Source organism: Pyxicephalus adspersus, chromosome 6 (genome assembly GCF_032062135.1).
Source record: "Pyxicephalus adspersus chromosome 6, UCB_Pads_2.0, whole genome shotgun sequence".
NCBI classification, from domain to species: domain Eukaryota; kingdom Metazoa; phylum Chordata; class Amphibia; order Anura; family Pyxicephalidae; genus Pyxicephalus; species Pyxicephalus adspersus.
In genome coordinates this window covers 37,403,120-37,424,709 of record NC_092863.1, presented here as the reverse complement: position 1 = coordinate 37,424,709, position 21,590 = coordinate 37,403,120, and the positions used below count along the sequence as shown (strand labels likewise).

Sequence of the window (21,590 nt, the reverse complement as noted above, 5' to 3'; positions counted from 1 at the left end):
GGCGTGAATCTATAGATTCATTCTTGTCTGTTTCTGCTTCCCCAATCCAGCATGCCTGGTTACATTTGCTGCTGCAAGGTGTGGGGCAATAAAACATACACTGGTACATGGGCAACCCATTCAAAATAAAGTTCCCTTCAATGCACGCACTGCATAGATCATTGTTTCCCAAGGATTGGACCTTTGACAATTGTATGTATTTGTGTATTTTCCATGCACATAACATTAATAAACAAATGGTTATATTTCTCTTACCTAAGTAAACCAGTTACTGGATAATAATTCCACTGCAAGATGATGGCAAAATATGTTTGACCTAAAATAAACTTTCAGACCAAAAAAAAAAAAAAAAAAAAAAAACTAGAGCTACACAAAGGCTGAAAGGACACAACATGTGGCATCAGGCCTTCCCTAAACATGGGAATATCCACCGTCAGTTTTGTACAAAATCTGATTGATTTTTCATTTGGTAATTGTCCCTGAACAGAGCACACACATGTAAGCTAATCTGCTTTTCCAATCATGGGACGGGATGGGAGAGAAACCATAGGGCAAACCAACAGGTTTAATTGATCTAATCAAGAACCCAAAATTAGCTGCCGACAATCAGTCAACTTGAATTTTATTTCATATTCAATAATTTATTGAAATAGTAATGAGTAAAAACCAACCAGGGACTCCCAGTTCCAGGTCGCCATGGGCGCATAGCAAAGTGAAGAGGGTCTTGTCACTCAGAGGCATTTTTCCTTCCTTTATTGATTTATGCCATTTGCAGTCATCCCCTGTTCACTGGTGACCCTCTACAGGCCCGTGCATGGATCACTTTGTAGCCAAAACACACGTGAGCAACCCCCTGGCTTCACTAAAACAGAAGGAGAAGGGCCGCGGACAGCGTTCCAAAATGGCGGACGCTTCCTGCTCGCAACATTCACAAACCTCTGAAGACAACCAGGGTGAGTCCTTCTCTCTCCCTCCCGACCACACTAGGATAGCGGAGGCAGTTGCAGTCCTCCTTGAACCCTTTATTCAGGAGGCGATAGACACCGCTGTGGGTAAGGGCAAAAAATCCCTGAGGCAGGAGCTGAAAACCCAAGCTAACAGAATCTCTGCTACAGAATCCAGGATCTCCTCTAATGAGGATGATCTTCTACAGGCTATAAGTCAAATTACCTGGCAATAATTTGAGAATACCTGGATTCTCTGAATCTACTAAGCCAAATATGCTGCATCAGCTATGTGCGTCAACTATACCAGAGCTCTTGGCATGGATCAGGTTTGCAAAGTGGAAAGGGCACATAGAATTAATCCTCTCTACAAAGACCGACGACGCCCGCGTCCTGTCATTGAAAAAAATCTGGATTTGACTGATAGATCCAAATTTTTCATGGCCTTCCGCAATCAACGTAATCTGTCTCTTGACGGTGCACGCTTACTGATTTTCACTGACTATTTGGCGGAAGTGGCTTGTAAGCGTAAACTTTTCCAACCGGTGAGCGCTTCATTATTTAAAAGGAAGATCAGATTTACATTAGCTTATCCAGCAACTTTTAATTTATATGATTATCAAGGGAATAATCACTCTTTCACTACTGCTGAGGAAGCTGAGGATTATCTAAAAAGTTGTCTTACCAATTCAGAGCTAGACGAACCGAAGAATGCATCAGTGTGCGTCAGTCCTCAGTCTGTGTCTTCCAGGGACGATCCAGCTGAATCTGCCATAACCTTTGTTGCCAAAGTCTTACCGGTATGCGGTAACCACAAAATCTTTGGACACCAAAAAAGCTATACAACACAACAGAGGTTGCTGGTTGACTGTCCCTCTATATACGTGTTCTTACATCCTCTGGTCGTTGATGACACCACACAAATCTCCTAATACACCTTATGCACCTGAGTACAAGTCCTCCTCAGGAAACCAATGATGTTTTTTCTAGGATTTACACAAGCACAGAGACAACAGGAATGTCCCACTCGTGAACGTGAACTTCCTACGTGTTATTAACTTTTTGAGGAGGAAGGTTTTTTCCACATCTTCCCTTTTTTCTGTTTATCCCTTTTGCAGGCACCATGAACTGAACCTTTACTATATGTTTCTACTTGAATACCAGGACCCAAAGCGAGATTACAAAGGTTTGTCGTTCACCTATTTTCTCAGACTGTCACGGATTTTTGGAGGATACCAATGTCTATGTGTAGAGGGTAATTTATAGTGGTTTGGCGTTCACTATACTACCATACCTGGTTCCGTTTGCTTACTCAAATAGTTGTTGATGCTGTCAGCAGAGCTATTTATATCAATATTCTTTTGGATTTAATAACACCTGAGTATGGTACATAGGTAATGGATATACGTATAGCCACTTGGAATGTTAAGGGACTGAGATCCCCAAACAAATGTATGGCGATCCTGAGGCATCTGCAAAAGCTTAAAATAGATATTGCCATGCTACAGGAGACCCATCTGGGCTCTTCAGACTTCCCAGACTCAAGTTCTGGGTGTGGGAGGTCCTGGGATCGCCAGCAATGGGACAAAAGGCAGGAGTTATTACTCCACTGCACAAGCGTCTACAAAGTAAAATTGTGTCATCTCATGGAGACAAAGAAGGTAGAATGTCTTGAGTTACCAGACAAGACTATCTCATTACACAATATATATACTCCTAATTCACCGTCAGCCCCTTTTTTTCAACAACTGGTGCAGTGGAATTCACAGGATGCTATTCCTCACAATGTAGTTGGGGGGGACTTTTATACAGTGGTAAACTAGAAGGAGGACAGATCAGAGAGGCGATTACGTTTAGGTATACAATCCCGGACAACCAGCCCCTCTCTCTCTCTCCTCACAGTTAAATGAGTTTATCAAAACACTGCATGTACATGGGTGTGTTTGTTTAGAGACAGAGATACCCTTAGAGCGCCAATCTTCCCACCAGTCCATTATTCCAAGGCCCACCTTGATTATCTTTTCTGCTCAAACTCCTTGCGAAATTTAGTACAATTTTTGGTTCATGAGATTGCCATATCAGATTATGTCCCAGTTAGTCTTTAATTTAGGGCTACAATACCTAGGGGAGAAGATTTTATATGGAGGTTTCCCTCCTTTGCATTCTGAAAGGCACACCTATGTTGAACACAATAGCCTTCACAGAAATAATCTACTGTTATTTTGGGAAGCTGGTAAGGCATACTTGCGTGGCCACATCATTTCCTATATTGCTAAACGCAAATGCCAAGCGATGGCCACCTATTTTCAGGCGCTACAAGTTTTGCGTCAAGCTCAGCATCAAATGACCAATGATCCTTCCCCTAGTAATAGAGAATTATGGTTGGGGGCCAAACAGCAATTTGATAACGGGCTGGAGAGATATAAGCAATTCAGGAGGAGGCATGTGGAGCTGCGTTTTCACAAGTTTGGCAGTAAATCCGGCAAAATGCTGCCTAACCCTGCCCGTCCCTCCTACTCTGCTCAGGGTATCATGTCTATGATGTCCACCAGTGGCAATATCCCCACGACCCACGTCAAAATAACATATTGCCTGATTATTACAGGAATTTATATTCTAAATGTCCAGGCAAACTTCTGTCCGCCTCAAAAAAGTTTGGAACAATTTCTCTACCTCAGTTGAGCATATTGAATACTTAAATGCCCCAATATCGTAACTGGAAATACAATCTATTATCAAACAGTTAATAAAGGGCAAATCTCTGGGACTGGAAGGCTATACAACTGAATTTTACAAAAGTAGATATTCTTCCAGGTTTGAGCTATATCCAACCATGTGGACCCAGGGTTCTTATTTTCCATCAGGCACGGAATCCTACATCGAAGTTCTTCCCAAGAAAGGCAGGGATTTGAGACGTCCTGTCATATAGGCCCGTTTCCCTGACCAATTTAGATGTCAAAATGCTGTCTAAAGTCATGGCAAAAAGGCTGGCATCGCTGCTTCCTAAATTGATTTTGCCACCACAGGTGAGATTTGTGTGTGGCCGGTCAGCGGTTACTAATATACGTAAAGTGCTGGCAGCTCTTGATTACTCAAAATAGCATTTTCGGGATAATTTGGCCATTCTCAGTATCGACACCAAAAAGGCGTTCGATAGTGTGAATATGCCAGGGCTTTTCCCAGTCCTTGAACAGGTTGGTCTGACAGGCCCTTATCTATCCTTGCTCTGGGCTATGTACAAATCCCCCTGTGCAAGGGTACACACGCCAGGTTTTTTGTCTATTGCTATACCGTTGAAGCAGGGCACCAGACAGGGTTGTCCCCTTTCTACCCTGTTATTCAATTTAGCAATTGAGCCCCTGGTACGTTTCTACGACAGTTCACCTGACTTGCATGGTTTTACGAATACACCACACAGAAATCCGATCTGCGTTTTTTGCAGATGATATCCTTTTCTTTTCTTTTCATCCAATCCTACCAGATGATATACCGTTTTTACAGAATATCTTTGCACTTTACGAACAATGCGCCGGTATAAAAATAAATGTGGATAAGAGTGAGATCCTCTCTCTAATTAATCACAGAAAAACGTCCTGGAATGAAACTTCCCAATTTCTTATTGCCAAAGTCCATATAACATATCTAGGAATAAGGATTGGTAAATTGCCTTCATCCATAAATGGCATCAACTATCCACCATTATTAACTAAAATTCAGAGGGAATTGGAGCTATGTTTACTAAGCCTCAGTAATACAACAACATAAACTCTTCACTATAAAGCAAAAAAAGTAACGCCAGCTACATTTGATGGTGAATTGCTAAGTGACATTTCAAGTAAAAGGATGTTCCATACAATGTTGCCATAGAAGGACTTATTTGTCCTCCAAATTGCCTCTCTGTTTCACAAGTACCTAACGCATAACGCTGAGTTGTGATATATACATTTGACCTTCCCTGTAGTACCTTTGGGACATAAGTATTCATAGCAATGTTATTTTCCAGCTACAGTCCGTGAGTGTAAAGGGAGAGGGGGGAGAAGAGAAAGGAAGATGGATTTTTTTTTTTATTTGAATTAATTTTTCTTACATTGGTTCGACATACATTTCTGTCAATTACATTTTTTTAATCTTTTTTAATCACACCCGTAAAGAAATCTGTATGTATTTCAGCCGCTAATCATAAAACATGTAACCTCAAACAATACCAAAACACAATAATGTAAAGCAATTTGACCTAGGAACGTCATGATTTAGGATCCCATCAAAATAAGTAGCTGAACCAGTAGGTGATGTTAGTATGTTCTTATTGGCTGTTTGTAGATACATCTTACTTTTAAGGAATTTCACCACCAAGAATTTTATTATCACTACGCACTTTGCCTGCAAGTGTTCAAACCCAGGTTTTGCTTTCGCTCCAACAAGGGATAGATTCTTTTTTTCTAGCACGAGACACAGACTAATATGAAAATGCAAATGCTGAGCAAGGTGCAAGACAACCATCACAACAGCCCAGTGTTCTCCCCAGCCCCTTTTAGCCGGGCGTACCACCCGGCACTTTTCAGCAACCACCCGGCTGTTTTTGGGTGGTTACTGATGAGTTGGGTCACAATATAGGGGCTGCCATCCACCTACAATTTCTTTCCACTTAGTTTAAAAAAAAATTCTGGGTTGAGCACTGCAGCTTTTAAATGAAATTACAATTAATAAAAAAATAGGTGTTTCTATCAGCACAGAATATACATCGCACAAAATCGTCATCCTGTCCAACAACTAAATCTTCTATATAGACACCATAAATCTAAATATTTTATACATACTATCAGGCTAAAGGGGAGTATATGTATTATTAAAGGCAGACTGGAGAAGTAGGAATGTCACGAGTACCACCGCTAAGAACAGGTGCCTCATAAATAATTCACACAGCTGGAATAGCTTGATGCCGGGAGTTCAATTATATATGATGGGCTGCAGCACTGACAGAAGCACATGTGCAAGCATACATGCTTTGTACTCGTCTTTGCATCATCATTCTGTCACAAGAGTCAATCTATGTAAAGCAAAATATTTTCACTACTCACTTCCCTGTTAGAAATGTTATCACACTCCCTGTTCAAGTATGCTAGTGTCATTTAAAACACAAAGGTAACAATAAAGCTGTTTATTTTGTAGAATAGGCAAGGGCTGCTTCTCCAGCTACAAGTCTGTGCCTGCATCAAATATTCTGTGTACTGTGACCGCAAATGATCTGACATCATTCAAGGCATTAAGAATGCAACCACAAAAAAAAAAAAAAAAAAAAAAAAAAAAAAAAAAAAGATATTTCTGGCACACTTTGCATTCCAGATCAAAATCAATGAAAGATGATGCAGTCCCTATTTCCATCCTTAACGGGGATTTTGCATGCATGTTACACATAACCAACAAACCAGAGATCTAGACAATTCAAAATACAGTACACATAAAAAGAAAATGGACCAATTCATGAAGATCCACTGACATCAAGCTCACCTAGGTGAACCAGACAGAAGCACAGGAGAAGGCAAAGTATTTTTTTTTTTTTTTCTTCTGAAGTTTTTTTCTTGTTTATTTCATGCAGCATTTTGTGGACAGACAGTAGATAGTTTCATTGGAGCCAAATTTAATTTTCAGTGTAAAGTGAATAAATAAATATCAGGTGTATCAAGTCGGAGGCCAGATGTTGACAGGTATTTTAAAATGTAATGGATGGATTACTATTTTCAGGCTGGTACCTAAAGTAACAGGAAACAATTGTACCTCTGATGATAGAAATAATCATTTCAAGCAGTACGCGGACTTTCATTCTACTGTCCCCACTTTGGGATTCTTGCTTCACAGCTGAAACCCCCCAACCATTACCTACTTCCAGTACATGCCTCCATCCCTCAGAATTTCTCAGCTCAATGTTTCCAGACCTTTTTAATATTTTTCCCCAGACAACACACTGCTCCCTCTTTTTACCCTTCTTTCACTTCTTCATCTCTCCCTCTTATATTTACTTATACTTCAACCCACTCCTAACAATAAACCATCCACTACCCTCACATCCATTTTCCTATGGCCTCTCTACCAATAGCTTTGAACTAATTTTGTGCTTTCCCCAAATCCAACTTCTCCCTGAGATTATACCTCCCTGACCTGCTCCATCCTTCATCATCAGTATATTCTACTACTGTTGATGTAAACATGCCTTAAATTCAGGGCTACCATACCTGGCAATCTCTAATAAAAAAATATCTCAGACAACACCCAGCATTATACACATCATGTATATTTAAGAAAAGAATAACTGAAATGATTATCTGTGCAGGGTGTAATACTAAAGAAAAACAGAAGACTTATTAACTTACTGGAGAGCTCATGATGGATGACATCAGCAAGATTTGGTTCATCTCCCCACCAGAAAACCCACAGCTCTTTGCAGTCTTTGCATTCAGGCCTGACATCACGTCTCCACACACAAAGCAGGTTGGCCTGCAAGCAACGGATGAAACTCAGAAGAATGGGGTCGTCTTGGGCAGGAGCGGAGATGATCGGGCTGCAGTCGCCATGACCCTGGAAATTGTAGCGACGCCATTTGATGCCAGTTAATTCAGCCTATAAAGAGAAGAACAAAATAAAAGATATAAAAACAAACTTCCATAACAAATAAATACATTGCATACTAAGAATCATGCAACAAATAAAAGGTTTATTATGATGTTTTGCAAGCAGTGATCATGTCCTGAGCTTTTAACATTTACATACTAGTATTAAAGAACCTCAGTAATAAAGAAAATCAGAAAAAGAACTACGGGGGAGAAAACACACACACACACAATTGTACACATGAATAACACAATCAATATATGATGTTTGTGGAATTTTTTTATTATTATTCATTTAAGAAAAAGATTTTGTCTTCTGATTCCTGAAAGAAGCCAAAGTTTTTAGCATCACTAATTTAAATACATTGTGATATTCTTCACTATTTGTGTCCTCCTATTCCAGTTGCATGGCCAGAACACAGATCCTCCCACCTAATCAAACAAATTACAGACCCAAAGCAGGCATGCAGATATTTTTGGGAGAAGCATTAAAGCCTAAAAGGTTAGCACATCAACTAGGCAACTATCATTTTTGAGAAATTGCCAATCAAGCCTTCAAGGTATTGATGCCAGCACCCATATATCTTCGGTTTACTCCCCTTTAAATACACCTGGTCAGGAAAACCGCTAGTAAGACATCCCCTTGGGGTCAACACACAACTTGGACATGCAGAAATGAAGGCTGGCTTGAGGTAAATACAGAAACGTAAAAGTAACCTTCCAAAAAAATACATACATATCAAATGCTTCAAAAAAATAGGGGGGAACTAAAGTTGAGATTGGAACATGGACTGAAGGATCTGTGGAAGTAAAGGTAAGTGTAATTTTTTTTATTATGACTTTAGTTACAATTTATTCACTCACTTGCATCTTGCTAATGCTCCTGTCACCCCTGGTACTGTACAATACAACAGAGTACATGCAGCTCAGTCAGGTTGCACAGGTAGTCCAGATCCCCCAGGATATCACATACATGCCATGCCATGGATGAAACTGCTAGGCCACCCAGCAAAGTCATAGGAGTGTGAAGGAGATACCATGAAAGGCCATTACACAAGTAAATTTCAACAGGACTGTAGAAGGGCAACAACCCAGCAGAAGGACCAGTATTTGTGTCTTGGGCGTAACAGGAGGAACACCTGTCAGAGCCCTAGAATATGACCTCCAGTGGGTTACTCATGCGCATGTTTCTGACCAAACAGTCAGAAATAGACTCCATAAGGGTGGCATATAAGCTTGACATCCTTTAGTGCGACCTGTGCTTACAGCCTTTCATAGTGCATTTCAATTGGTATTTGCCAAAAAAGTTGGCAGTTCCGCCATTGGTACAAGGTTGTCTTCACAGCGGAGAGCGGGTTTATGCTAACCATGTGGCAGATTCTGAAAACCCCAAAGAAGTTGAAAAAGAAATGTCTGGAGATGTTGTTGTAAATGTTACACTGACTGCAACATCATCTGGAATGACCAGTCTGACAGTGGGTAAGTAGTCTGGGATCAGGGTTGGGCCAAGTCCTTAGGGGGTCGCACAGACGAGGTACTGGAATGGAATCTCCAGATCCATTGTCACACCTTGGTGTATTGGGGACCAAGATCCTCCTGGTCCAGGACAAGGCCCTACTCATGGGGCCAGAGAGTGTGGATGACGAATCTACTGATGTTCCCCCTATTCTCAAGACCTGAATACAATATGAGTTTATGGTACAATAAATATTGATGCATCCAAATCCATAAAGTCACACCGCAGTCTATCCAGGAGCTCCCTGATGCCTTGATCAAGGTCTGGAAGGAGATGCCCAGGGCACCATCCGCCATCTCATCCTAAGTAATGATGAGATGAATGCTGGGATGAAAATGACATTTAGTGGGTTAATGATATTTGTTTCCTATGACACAATGTTCCAGTGAAACAATCTTTTTACAGAACGTCTGTCAAGATTTTCAACTTTAATATTTCAGTCATTGATATGTGATATCAGTGTTTCTTTCCTTTTGCTCTTAGTGTAGTAATAGCAAAAGTTATGGCAGGAGGAGGACATGGATCACTTCCAACAATTTGAGGCTTTAACATAATCTTACAAAATAAAACAAAAATAACCAACAATATACAAAATAAAATAGAAAAAAAATCTCTGTTTTACAGAACATTGTGGACTTCCTTCAAACAAGTTAAAAATTACCTTTCTACTAACAAAAAATAAATAAAATAGGCAGACTAAAACCATGAGTTTAGAAAGCCCAAGAGAGAAGAGTAAATTGAAAGTGCTGATTTGGAAGACTGCAATTCAGCAGCTTGCTTGGGGCAATAGGTTTCTGCATTCCTTAAAGGGACATCCAATATGAATATCCTAGAAATTAAAATATGTTTAGAAACTGCCCTAAATATAAAATCAGAGGGTTTTGCCACTTAAAATGGGTAACAATACTTTGCAATAAAAACAGTCTCCATAAAAATCTCAAATGCAGGCCCTCATGCAAACCTCATTATTAAATCAACTGGACCCCTTGCATTTGCCAATCTCTACAGCAACAAGAACTGTTTTGGTGAGAAATCAAGTTTGACCCACCTCTGCTTCTATTTGTGTGTATATGTTGCCTGCCCACACAAACAAAAAGGATATTTTATCTTCATGGAGTAGGCTGACAGTTTAATAATTTTGCTTGGCAACACACATGTTCAATACATCGGGAAAATAAAATTTTTTAGACAAACCTCACAAAAAAGTGTAAGAGAATTTTAAAGTGTTACAAAATAACCAGTTAATCAGCCAAAACCTTAAGAAAAAAAACACTGCCCTAAATTGTGCGGGTCCCCTTGAGCCACAAAAACAGCTTTTATCCGTCCAGGCAGACTCCAGAAGACATGTGAAGGTGTCCCGTGCTATCTGGAACCAAGATGTTGCCTGTGTCTGCATGCCTTCCTGTCAACATGCAACTGTTGCCATCTCTTGCCCATGTAGAGACACACAGACATCCACACTATTTAAAAGAAATAATGTTACATCAGACAAAGCCACCTTATTCCATTGATGTGTGCTTCAGTTCTGATGCTTGTTTGCCAATTGAATTCACTTTTGGTGGTGGACAGAGATCAGTATGGAGCAACAGATCGGCAGCAACACAGCTAGTCGCAACACACTGCATTATGTCTTCTTTTTCCTATCGGCAGCATTATGTTTAAGCAATTTAGGCTACAGTAACATAACTGTAGGATCAGACCAGAGGGGCAAGCCCTCCCCTTATTATTAATATCATTAAGATATTAACAACAACAAAATATTAGGCACTTCTTGAGTATATATATATATATATATATATATATGTATATGTGTGTGTGTTGTTGGTCTAGGATTTATAGAAGGGGTTCCCTGAAGACATGAAAGCCATTTCAAGAGACTCCCCCCTAAAGTGTTTTTATTTTCTCATAAAGTAGATTAGGCCACTGCTTGCCCAATCTCTCAATACAATGGCCAATGCCTAAGCAATGAATCAACAGACCCAGGCATCATGTAGTGGGCATGAGGTATGCTTCAAGATTTGACAAAGTCTGTGTTTGTATGGCCTCAGCCATGCATGGGTAAAACCTATATCCTGTTAACACCCTCCTAGAAATAGGATTCAATTTAAAAGAATGAACTTCACAGACCTAACTCCCATTCTCAACATGGATGATCCCTGGTTATACTGATCTATCCGGCTTTACTTTGTTGAAATCTCCTAAACTGCCAAAAATCTCCCCTGTCCTTTCCATCACCGTTCCAATGTAGAAGAGACTGCGCAAAAGGCTCATGGGAGATTGAAATCATTTGAGAAAGACGAAAAAATAAAGCACTAAAACAAACCCTTCCAAAACATTCAAGTTGTTTGGTCACAATAAAAGCAGAAATATTTGTCACTAAGCAAAAACAGCATTTCAGAAGATGAGCCTTATAACCACTATAAAACTAAAGGTAAATGGTGTTTCATAATTACAATTCAAATACAAATACAATACAAATTCTATACACACTAGCAAATCCTGCAGAAATTGGCTCAAAATGTACCAATAATGGAGGATTAGAGCCTGGCCTAATAGAAATCCTAGTAAATTTCCACTGGAGTGTTCTGGAAGGATTTGAAACAAGCAGCTCATCTAAAGAAACCTAAAAACATCTTGCAGCTAAATAATTTTATATGAAAAAGTGACCAAAAACAAGAGTCTTTTCCAGATACTAGTGGGCAGTGATGCAAAACCTCAACAAGATTCTATGAAATGGGGAAATACCAGCTTCTCATCCAAGAGTATACATACAGTATCCTCATGACATTGATATTTTTGTGAATTACCATATATACTCGAGGTGCCTTAGACAAGCGACGAAAAGTTTATAAAGTTACAAGAGCAAGTCCAATTGAATGGTATTCATTACTCTTAGATACACCATGACCTGGATAAATGAAAACCTTCACAGACATATCAAGAGTGGTATTGACAAAATACTAAACATGCATCTGTAATGAATCATTCACTAAATATTTAAACAACTAAAAGATTGCCTACATTTAATGTATGTTGAATGTAACATTCACTGCTTTATAAATATGCCCCAAGTATCATGTCAGTTTTTTAATTGCAGATTATAAAATAAATTGGAAACTATGAAACAGGGATGCACACAACACTTACTTGTGCATCACACAAATCAGGGGTATTTCTTCACTGCCAGAACTGGAATGCGAAAAGTGGGCAACTTTCTTGAAGGATAGTACAACTCAAGCAGCCACATCACAAGCTTAATGTTTGCAACACCAAAGGACAAGGCTTCATAGACATTTTTAATCTCTTACTATTAGGAAGAGGTTTAAAACACTTGTTGACAATGATACCATGTGCAGCAGATGGATTTCAATGACATCAAACATGACAATTGGCAACAGAGTTTAAATTTCTCAGAAGCAAGACAAAAATGTATTCTTAGCTTTAACCATCACTTTTAGCTACATTGTCTTTCAGATACAGACAATGAATCATCACTGCAACAGCATTTAAAGGGCCTGACGCTTGAAATTAGATCTGAATTGAAAAAGTCAAGATTTTATCTGTAGGTAACATCTAGCTCCGATACAGTGCCCAGGAAGTAACATGAAAAACTGCAGCGCATCCGACTGCTCCTAGGCACTTCTGTTGTAAAGTCCTATAGTTCCGCAGTATAAGAATCCCCTAAGACATTATTGCATCTGCATCTGCCAATCTCACCATACTAGGAGTAAGATTTTGGTGAGGTAACAAATGTGCTACACATAGTAACAGATTTTTCTGAAGGAAACCTGCACCTGAGGACAAGCTTCTGCTTTAATCATTTTGTGGATCTATGCAAACGTGAGTCATATATTCATAAAGAAGACTCCTACAGCTCCACCAAGACAATAACCTCCACACAATGATACAACACGGAGCAAGGTTTAAAATCTGCAAGAGCCTCCAAACAGTACCCCAGACTATACCCTAGCACTCTGCTAACATTTTTTAAGCAAAATAGCTGTATATCCAGAAAGTCGATAAAGCTGCCAACTTAAAATGCAACTTAAAAAACATTCCCACTGAAACTGCAGCGTCGTGGCAGCAAAAAGTTTGCATCTGAACAAACCACATGATTTGAGGTAGACAAGACCAAAATAAAGATGCACAGTGCTGTGTTTTGTGAACACTTAGCACAGGCACCAGTAGTGGAGGGTTGATGGTTTGGAATGGTTTGGCAGCCACAGGACCTGGGCACCCTGCAGTCATTCCTCTAAATACTTTGATAGTCTGGAGTTAAATCTGACCATCTGTCAGATAACTTGGCCAGAACTAGGTAACACAACAGGCCAATCGTCCCAAGCACACACAAAACAGAATTAGAGTGTTGCAAAGGCCTAGACCTGATCAAAATGTTGTGGCAGGACCTTAACAGTGCTCAGCAGAAAAAGTCATACAGAAATATCACAATATAACAACAGGTATAGGAGGAAAACAAATACAGTTACATTTCATCAAGGACTTTTTTTGAGTTTAAATCCAAAACCACTGTAAGAGATATTCATCACACCTGTTAAGACCATCCTTATTTTATGTTTAGATCATATCCAAATCTGGTGTTTTGATCCTGGGGAGTCTAGGGATCCAGGGGGGACAAATAGATGTGTTTGTCTCAAACGAGTGAGATATGTGTGCAGTAGTCGTCCAACATTGTTCATCAATCTGCCACCGAATCAATGAATGAGGATGAAGGATGACCACTAGGCATGTCAATTGAGGAGAGCACAGCAGGGAGCTGCTAGCTGGTCTCTCCCCCATAGAACAGACTGAGCACTGCACGTACAACATTCATTCATCTGTCATTGGAAATGGTCATGAAATAATCCTACATGTACATAGCTTAGTCTAGCTTTTTTTTATTTAAGCAGTTTTTTTTTTTTTTTTATCTTTTAGGGTAAGATTACTAAACCTGGTAAATGACAGACTTACTGGCAGGATCAACAGGTAATACAGCAATGTTGCAAACTGGAAACAGAACAATAAAAACCACTGCATTGTTGCTACGGACAGACTGCATGATATATAGTATGTTGACTTTAGTTACCCCTAAACTACACATTGATTGTTGTGCCTGTGTTCAATAATCCCCAGCCAAGCCAAACATTTCAGTGTTAGGCTTAGTCTACATAGATGTTTTCGCCAGCGTTTAACCTAAGGCTTTTATGCCCATGTTTGAAATCCCATGCATTACAAGGGTTAATCTACACCAGGACGTTTCCTTGAGGCACGTTTATGACATTTATCTTAAACGTTGCTTGCAACATTTAAAAAGTTAAAACACTGGGTAAACGCTGGAAAACACCCAAAAATGCATGAAAATTCGGGTAAACGCTTCCATTGATTTCAATGCTTTGTTTTTGAGTATGTAATATGCAAATTAGTTAAAAACACAATAAAAACACAGGAAAGCATAGGTGTTTTCTAGCATTTTAAAGGCAAGCTTTAAAACGCTAATAAAAGTGCATATAAACACAATAGGAAGGTTTACATGTGTTTTTAAAAAACGTCCATGTAGACCCAGCCTGAGATACAAATCCCAGCGAATGATTGTCTTGCTTTATTACCATACAAGCTGGCACCGTGGGGAGTTCCTGCGGGAGGAATGGCATTAGCAGGACAAGGATAATCCAAATACATTTTTCTTATTGGATTGCATACAACACAAGCTGATTTGAAGAAGTAGCATTGTGACAATTGCTGCTGGTAACATATCTGTGATACCAGAAGTTGTTTCATTCTCTGGTGGGAGTATTGAATAGCAAAAATTAAAAAATGGTAAAGGTAATGTGAGTATGCAGATTCTATTATTAATAATGCAGAGAAATGCTGTATTGCAATTTTTTTTCCGATAGTTCTTTTTATACGCAGGGGCAGGTAAGGCAGCCCAGGAGATCTGCTGCAGCTGGAAAGATGTCTGTGTGGAATGTGAGGCAGTGATAAGGTAATGTCAAGCCAGAAGCCTGAATCCTTCCATGGAAGAAAAGGAAGCTGGAATCCCTGTGTGGGATACTCTGCAGAAGACACAGGGGGGCAATTTCTAGGCCATAATCGTTGTCTATAGAGTTATGGACCCGAGAACTTTTATTCATCTACTGAAGTAAGATCTCTCCATATGTACCAAAGCAGCATCTCAGAAAAAAAGAAAAGCAACAAAGCCCCGGGTCCATGGACACACTCTGAGGAATGCAATTCATGTATATTATTGTTTTTATTTCATGGGAGTGTACATTTCCATTTCATCTTAAAATCTCTGTGTATATGTTTTATAACACATATAACAGAAGACCTATTATATATAAACACAAACCCCAAGACGTACACAAAGTAAAGAGTGAATAGAACATTTTCTGTCTATTATACAAACCATTGTGGTGTCAAAATAATAGAAAAATCTGAGCTGCACAGACCAAACTACTAGAAAAAACCACAGGGGCCCGGACTTATCACATGCTTCCCGAATAGGCAGCACTGGTGAACATGTGTGCTACACTGACTCACATACCCTGCGAGTGGCTTGTGGCATCTCTGTGGTGTCAGCATCATCCCGATTAAAAAACGATGAGGTCTAACCGAAAAATGAAAACAAGCCCCAGGCTACTTCTACATCAAACAGTAATAAGGTGGAAACCTATAAATAGACTGGAGGTGATCACTGAAAAAGATTGGTGGCCAAACACAAAGTTACTTTCTATTATTAAAAAACAAAAAAAAACAAAACTTAGTTATGGGTTAAGTCATCAGGTAAAACAGCCGAAAAAAACTGCATATTCAAAGATAGGGAAAAGCTAAGGGGCTCATATAATGGACAAGGGGCACTGCTATACACTCTGTACACACCACAGCCCATACTTTACCATGCATTTATTACAAATGTAGGCATGAGTGTGTACCCTGCGTCAAACACACAGCACTCAGTGTAGGATGCCAGGATGTGCCAGCATAAATAAGCTCCTGTACGCACCTATACAAGTGGTAACAAGTCTCTAAATTATTCCAGGATGTAAGCAGAAACATCTCTTCTGGCCTGCCATTCTAGGTGCAATAAACTCATGAAGACCAAATCTATCTCCACAAATCTGACTGGACCCCACAACTAAAACAATGCAATCAGTAGCTTGTAAAATATATCACTATAGAAGCATAAATATGTTTTTAAAAATAACAAAGCTACTTCAAATGTCAGCATTTCACAGACCTGCAGGACCAGTTTATGAAAAAAAAGAGAAATGAGAATGAAAAATGATACAGAAACCAATGGAGGGATGTTAGAATTAACCAAGCTGCTCCCGGGCTGTGGGCAAAAAGTCTGTGCTATTTGTTTCTTTTATTTTTTGGACCGAGCAGGGAAATGTTAACCCATTATCATGGTATTGCTTGCTAAATCTCACTTTGGAGTTTTTCCTTTTCTTTCTGAATTAGGACTCAAATCTCCATACAGTGAGTCTTTTTAGATGCTGTCACCAGAATCTTTGTACACAGTGTATGTTTTACATCCACCTCTTACTTTTCATTTCAAGGGTTTGGAAAACTTGATAAACAGAGGGGAAAGTCTCCCCAACAGGAACATAGACAGAGGTTAAAACTTGGCAGAGGGTAGAACCCAAATCAATTCCCATCAGACACAATATATGTGAAATTTGGATATATTTACATGCCTGAATTACCATCACTTATGTCACCCTTTAACCACATTCATCCTCATGTTTAACATTCTAAAACATTTCCAGCAACATCTTCACAGGGCAAATGCAACCATTTGCAAATTGGCATTTCTACTTAAAATCTTAATTCCCAGGCTGAAAACTCGTGATTAAATGCACAGTCTATCCAGAATCAACACTGGGGTTGATTTACTATCAATTCACTTTGTTAAGAGAACGACCCAAGCTCCTTAAGTAATGAGAGAGAGAGAAGACAGTGCTGTCCTCCATTCTGAGACAAGAAATGAAAAAAATACTAATGAAGTGGCCACACACAAGGACTGGTAAGAATAAATAGATTAGATTCTTCTTGTTGGATTTGAAAACAGTTTAATGAGACATGGAAATTCCACTACAGAACAGGAAAATCCAGACACCACCCAGTAGGATTGAGTTGGACAGGTAACATTCTAAAGACACTACCCTAAAGATAGGACAAAAGAAAAGTCATTGAACCTACCAAAGTACAATTTCATCAAAAGAAATAAATGGCAAGAAAAGAATGAATGGTTAAAATAATAATGGGCAGTAATTACCCTTACCTAGTGCTGGTTGCTAAGGCAAGGAAGTCCATCGATTAGACATTTGGATGGTCCGATGTTTACAGCATCATATGCAACAAAATGTGTTTGGTAAACAGGACTCATCAAATTTACTAAAAAGTGTGCTACATGAAAATGTTACAGTATAATAAACAATTACTGTATGAGACAATAAATCTGAAAGGAGAGATGAGGTACATTTATAACACAACAAACTGGCGAAGATGCAGGCAAAGCTAGGCATTTCCAGATAGGAAACAACCATCAGACTATGCTCAGACTGGCATTGGGAACAGCATTTGCCCTGCAGCTTGTATGTACACATCTTGCATCAGGCGGTACAGAATCACTGCCACCTGCATTCATTTCCTAGGGGCTGCCACATTCCTAGGAGATACTACATGTAGCATTTCAAAAAAAGAAGTAACCACACCAAAACCTCAGCACCAGTCACAACTTTGCATAAGCATCTTAGAAAAAGTACAGAAATCAGAGAAAGTTTAATAAACAGGCTGAATCTTACAGTCCAATGTGAAAAGACATCACTGCCCAAAAAAGACAAGAAAAAGCAAATGAAATGTTTCATTTTGCTATAGGCTTGTTCACATAGGTTTCACCTTGTATAGGAGCAGTGTGTACCGCAAGCTTTGGAGGACTTCAGCTCCAACAGAGAGCCCTTGGACAGACGGCATGTTTAAAGTGTCAGTTTTAGTTCTCCAATAAGAATCTGCAAAGTTTTCTTTTAAAGACTTCAAAGTTGTTTGAAGCTTACCCAAAGAAACAAAAATGCTTGCTGTATACACTTCTTAGATAAAAAGGTCTAAAACACTGCCAGACAGCAAAGACAGGACAACCTTATAGCATATCACCCCAAGAAATCAGAGCTACATACTATATGAATAAATTCAAGTTTACAAAACTAAAACCTCATCTAGGGGAATTAGATACATTGCTGGGATTTAGGAAAATGTGTGGGCAAATTTTCACTTTCTTTTTAAAGAAAACTGATGATATTTAAGGTTCCTTCTCAGACAGATGTATAAATGCCAGGGTGAGCTTCTTTTAGTACATCATCCTAATGATCACACCAAAAATGACACTTCTATCGCAGGAGGATCGGGGTAAATCTGAACTCAATCTCAAGGCAGACTTGTGGGAAAAAACGTAAGCCAATCACACAGGCCGGAACTGAAATTTCAAAAGGGATTTTGTATACCTCAAAGCCGTCCTCAATGCTTTCAGGTTGTTTTATAGCAATAAAAATACAAATACAAAATGTCAATGGCTTGTGCAGCTAATATGTGAGTTATATTTATCAGCAGAAGTGTTTTTCTCTAATAAATAAAAACACAAATCATGAACATGGAAATTGGATACTATACTTATATAGTATAGTTCAGAAGAGGAGAAAAAACAACAACAATAACACATGTACAATCTCACTAAACCTATCATCATCTGGCATACAGTGAAAGCAGGTAAAGGTAAGAGGTGATTATGGAACACATACCCAAATGATCTAAAAAAAAAAAAAAGGAAACAAAACATTTTTTTAAAGTACACACAAATGAAATTATACAGCAATATTTATCTTTTTCCCAAGCACACAATGATTTCATTGCACACTAGCTGTACATAGACAGATTTGCTATCTATCTGTAAATAAATGAACACAAAATAAGTTCAATTCATCTACATCTACACATAAAGATAATGGAGAATTACATATTATATCACAAAGGCTAAAAATAAATAAAGCTTTACTCTGCAGGCGGATTAATGAAGCCGGAGTGACAATCCTCGGGGAAAACTCCAAAGATTGATACCATTAGGAATGAAAGATTGAAGTGACAGTAACTAGGGCAGTCACAATAAAACACTTGCTCGGCCATGTGTGTTATGGAAAGCAGCATCAAACGTTGTCGCTGTAGGTGAACATCAAAAGGAATCTTTGTTGATGCAGAACTACAGACATGAGAGCTCTCTCTGTTTGCTATAACCTACAAACCAATATTAGATAAAGCCAAGCACATGCCAACTACAATTCACAAACATACCTCTAGCAAATGAAAAACTATATTGAATTCCCATTTCTACAAATAAAATAACTAGACAAGGATTACACGAAGCCTGACATAAAAGGGATCTCCGGGACAGACAGTCCCTTTCACTATTTCTATAAATGTGTGCTGTGTTCCCAGAACTAGAAGCAGAAATCCTTGCTGCAGATTGCAGGTGACAACAAAGCAAAAGGAACCATGTGTGTCACCCAGAGGACACAACAGGGGCCACATCTGGGACTGTCCGTGTGGGGTTATGGTTCATGTTAGGTCACCACACAGGTACCAGGCTTGGAAACAGAGGAGCACATTCAAGGCAGAAGTAGAAAGTGAAACATGAAAGTAAGGCCACACACAATGTCATGCCGGGGAATGTGAAGACGGATGGTGACACAGCACCGGGCACACATGTCAGGCACCGATCCACCAATCACAGACCAGGACCGCTCTTCCCGAGTTACAACTGGGCCGGTCCTGGAAATCCATGGAACACAGACACACACATACGTATAAATACGTATACACACACACATATGTATAAATATGTATACACACACACACATACGTATAAATATGTATACAGACACACACATATGTATAAATATGTATACACACACACACATACGTATAAATATGTATACAGACACACACACACACAGATACACTACACTTGGTGTGTACAGTGATGACATGTTGTATACAGAGTGCCCGAAGGCCACAATACACCGGGTGACAGCTCTGCCCCCACACACCGGTCACACACAGCCCCATTGTTAATGAATGGCGGTCTCACCAGGGAGAAGAGGTTTGAGTGGCAGTCCTCCAGGCTCGCCCCGTTGGCTGCCCAGTTCGCCGCGGCAGTCATGATGCTCCGGGAGCCTGGCTAGCAGAGCTGTGCATGTCTGAGACCTAAAATTCTGGATCCGATCCGAAACGGGGGGCAGCCTGCCGAGCAGGCCTAGGCCTGATCCTTCGGATAGAGACCTACAAAAGCCTCTCGGGGGCGCAGACAGGAGCAGTTGTGACGAATCACCGGTGCCGATTGGACGTCACCATGTCCCGTGTAGGAGGTGATCGGCGGACAATCCACATCGGCCAGACTATCCCAACAATCGGGCGCGGAGAAATGAGTCACCCGAGTGGGGGAGGGGCGGCCCGCGGGATGAGGCAGAGGGAGGAAGAGGAGGGAAGGAAGCGCCGCGGCCTCCCCCTGCTTGTCAGGGAATGTAATGCCAATACCCGGGGAGGCTGTGCCAGGAGGAGCCCGGGCTCTGCTTAGCGGATTCACACGGCCAATGGCACGGACACACCGCGGGCTGCTTGGGCTCCTCAGTGCCGGGGCGGGCGGACACACACTGGCCGCCGGGGCTGAGAGGAGACCGCCCCGTGTCACAGGAGGAGGCCTCGGGGGCTTCACGGGGCTGTAACCCCCCCGGATCCTCCCTGTGTGTCGGCCTCTCCCTGGAAGCTGTGCTCGGTCCGTGTCCACAGGGAAGGACGGAGAGTCGGTGTACAGCTCGGGCCTCTCCCGCCGCTCGTATCTCTCACACACTGACCGGAGCTTCGCCTCTCTGACAGCAGCAATGGCGTCCGGCCGCGACAACACGGACCTCGATTGGCCGGCGGGGTCCACGTGACTGGGCGGTGAAGCGCCAGAGGAGGGGGGTGAAAAGCGAGCTCGCGCCGCTGTGTCTCGCGCAGCTCCCTCGCCTGTGTATCCCTTGCGGCGCCGGCAGAGGTCGCTGTGTGCATGGGAATTCTTCCAGTTTGATATGAGCGGGGTATTGTCAGCGGCTATTGTTGTGGAATTGCTCGTGTTGTATCAGGAGAATGTGACGGGGAATGGAGAGGATCCGCCATTCACTCATTTATTCCCCGATTATCTCTTCTTGTATCATTAGAGCTAATGTGTGATGGCAGCAGCACTATACACACGGGAGACCCGTGCGGGGCAATATTATGGGAAAAGCACCTCCTGCACCGATCACCCGCTCTTATTATTCTACCAATATCTGCTGACACCTACATCACAATGCCAGCCTGGTGCAATGCCGTGACACAATGCCAGCCTGGTGCAATGCCATGACACAATGCCAGCCTGGTGCGGTACCATGACAATGCCAGCCTGGTGCGGTGCCGTGACACAATGCCAGCCTGGTACAATGCCGTGACACAATGCCAGCC

The 21,590-nt window shown here is 40.7% G+C and overlaps 1 protein-coding gene across 1 annotated transcript in view; it reads right to left on the bottom strand.

Moving 5' to 3' along the window:
• Positions 1 to 21,013, bottom strand: part of MED13L (mediator complex subunit 13L) — a 77,721-nt gene extending 56,708 nt beyond the window's left edge. Inside the window, exons 1-2 of the mRNA XM_072415326.1 lie at positions 20,200 to 21,013; positions 7,313 to 7,559 (exon numbers count right to left, since the gene is read on the bottom strand). Coding sequence (XP_072271427.1) covers positions 7,313 to 7,559; positions 20,200 to 20,271 — 319 coding nt within the window. The 5' untranslated portion in view covers positions 20,272 to 21,013. The remainder of the gene's footprint in view (positions 1 to 7,312; positions 7,560 to 20,199) is intronic.
• Between the last annotated feature and the right edge of the window lie 577 nt (positions 21,014 to 21,590).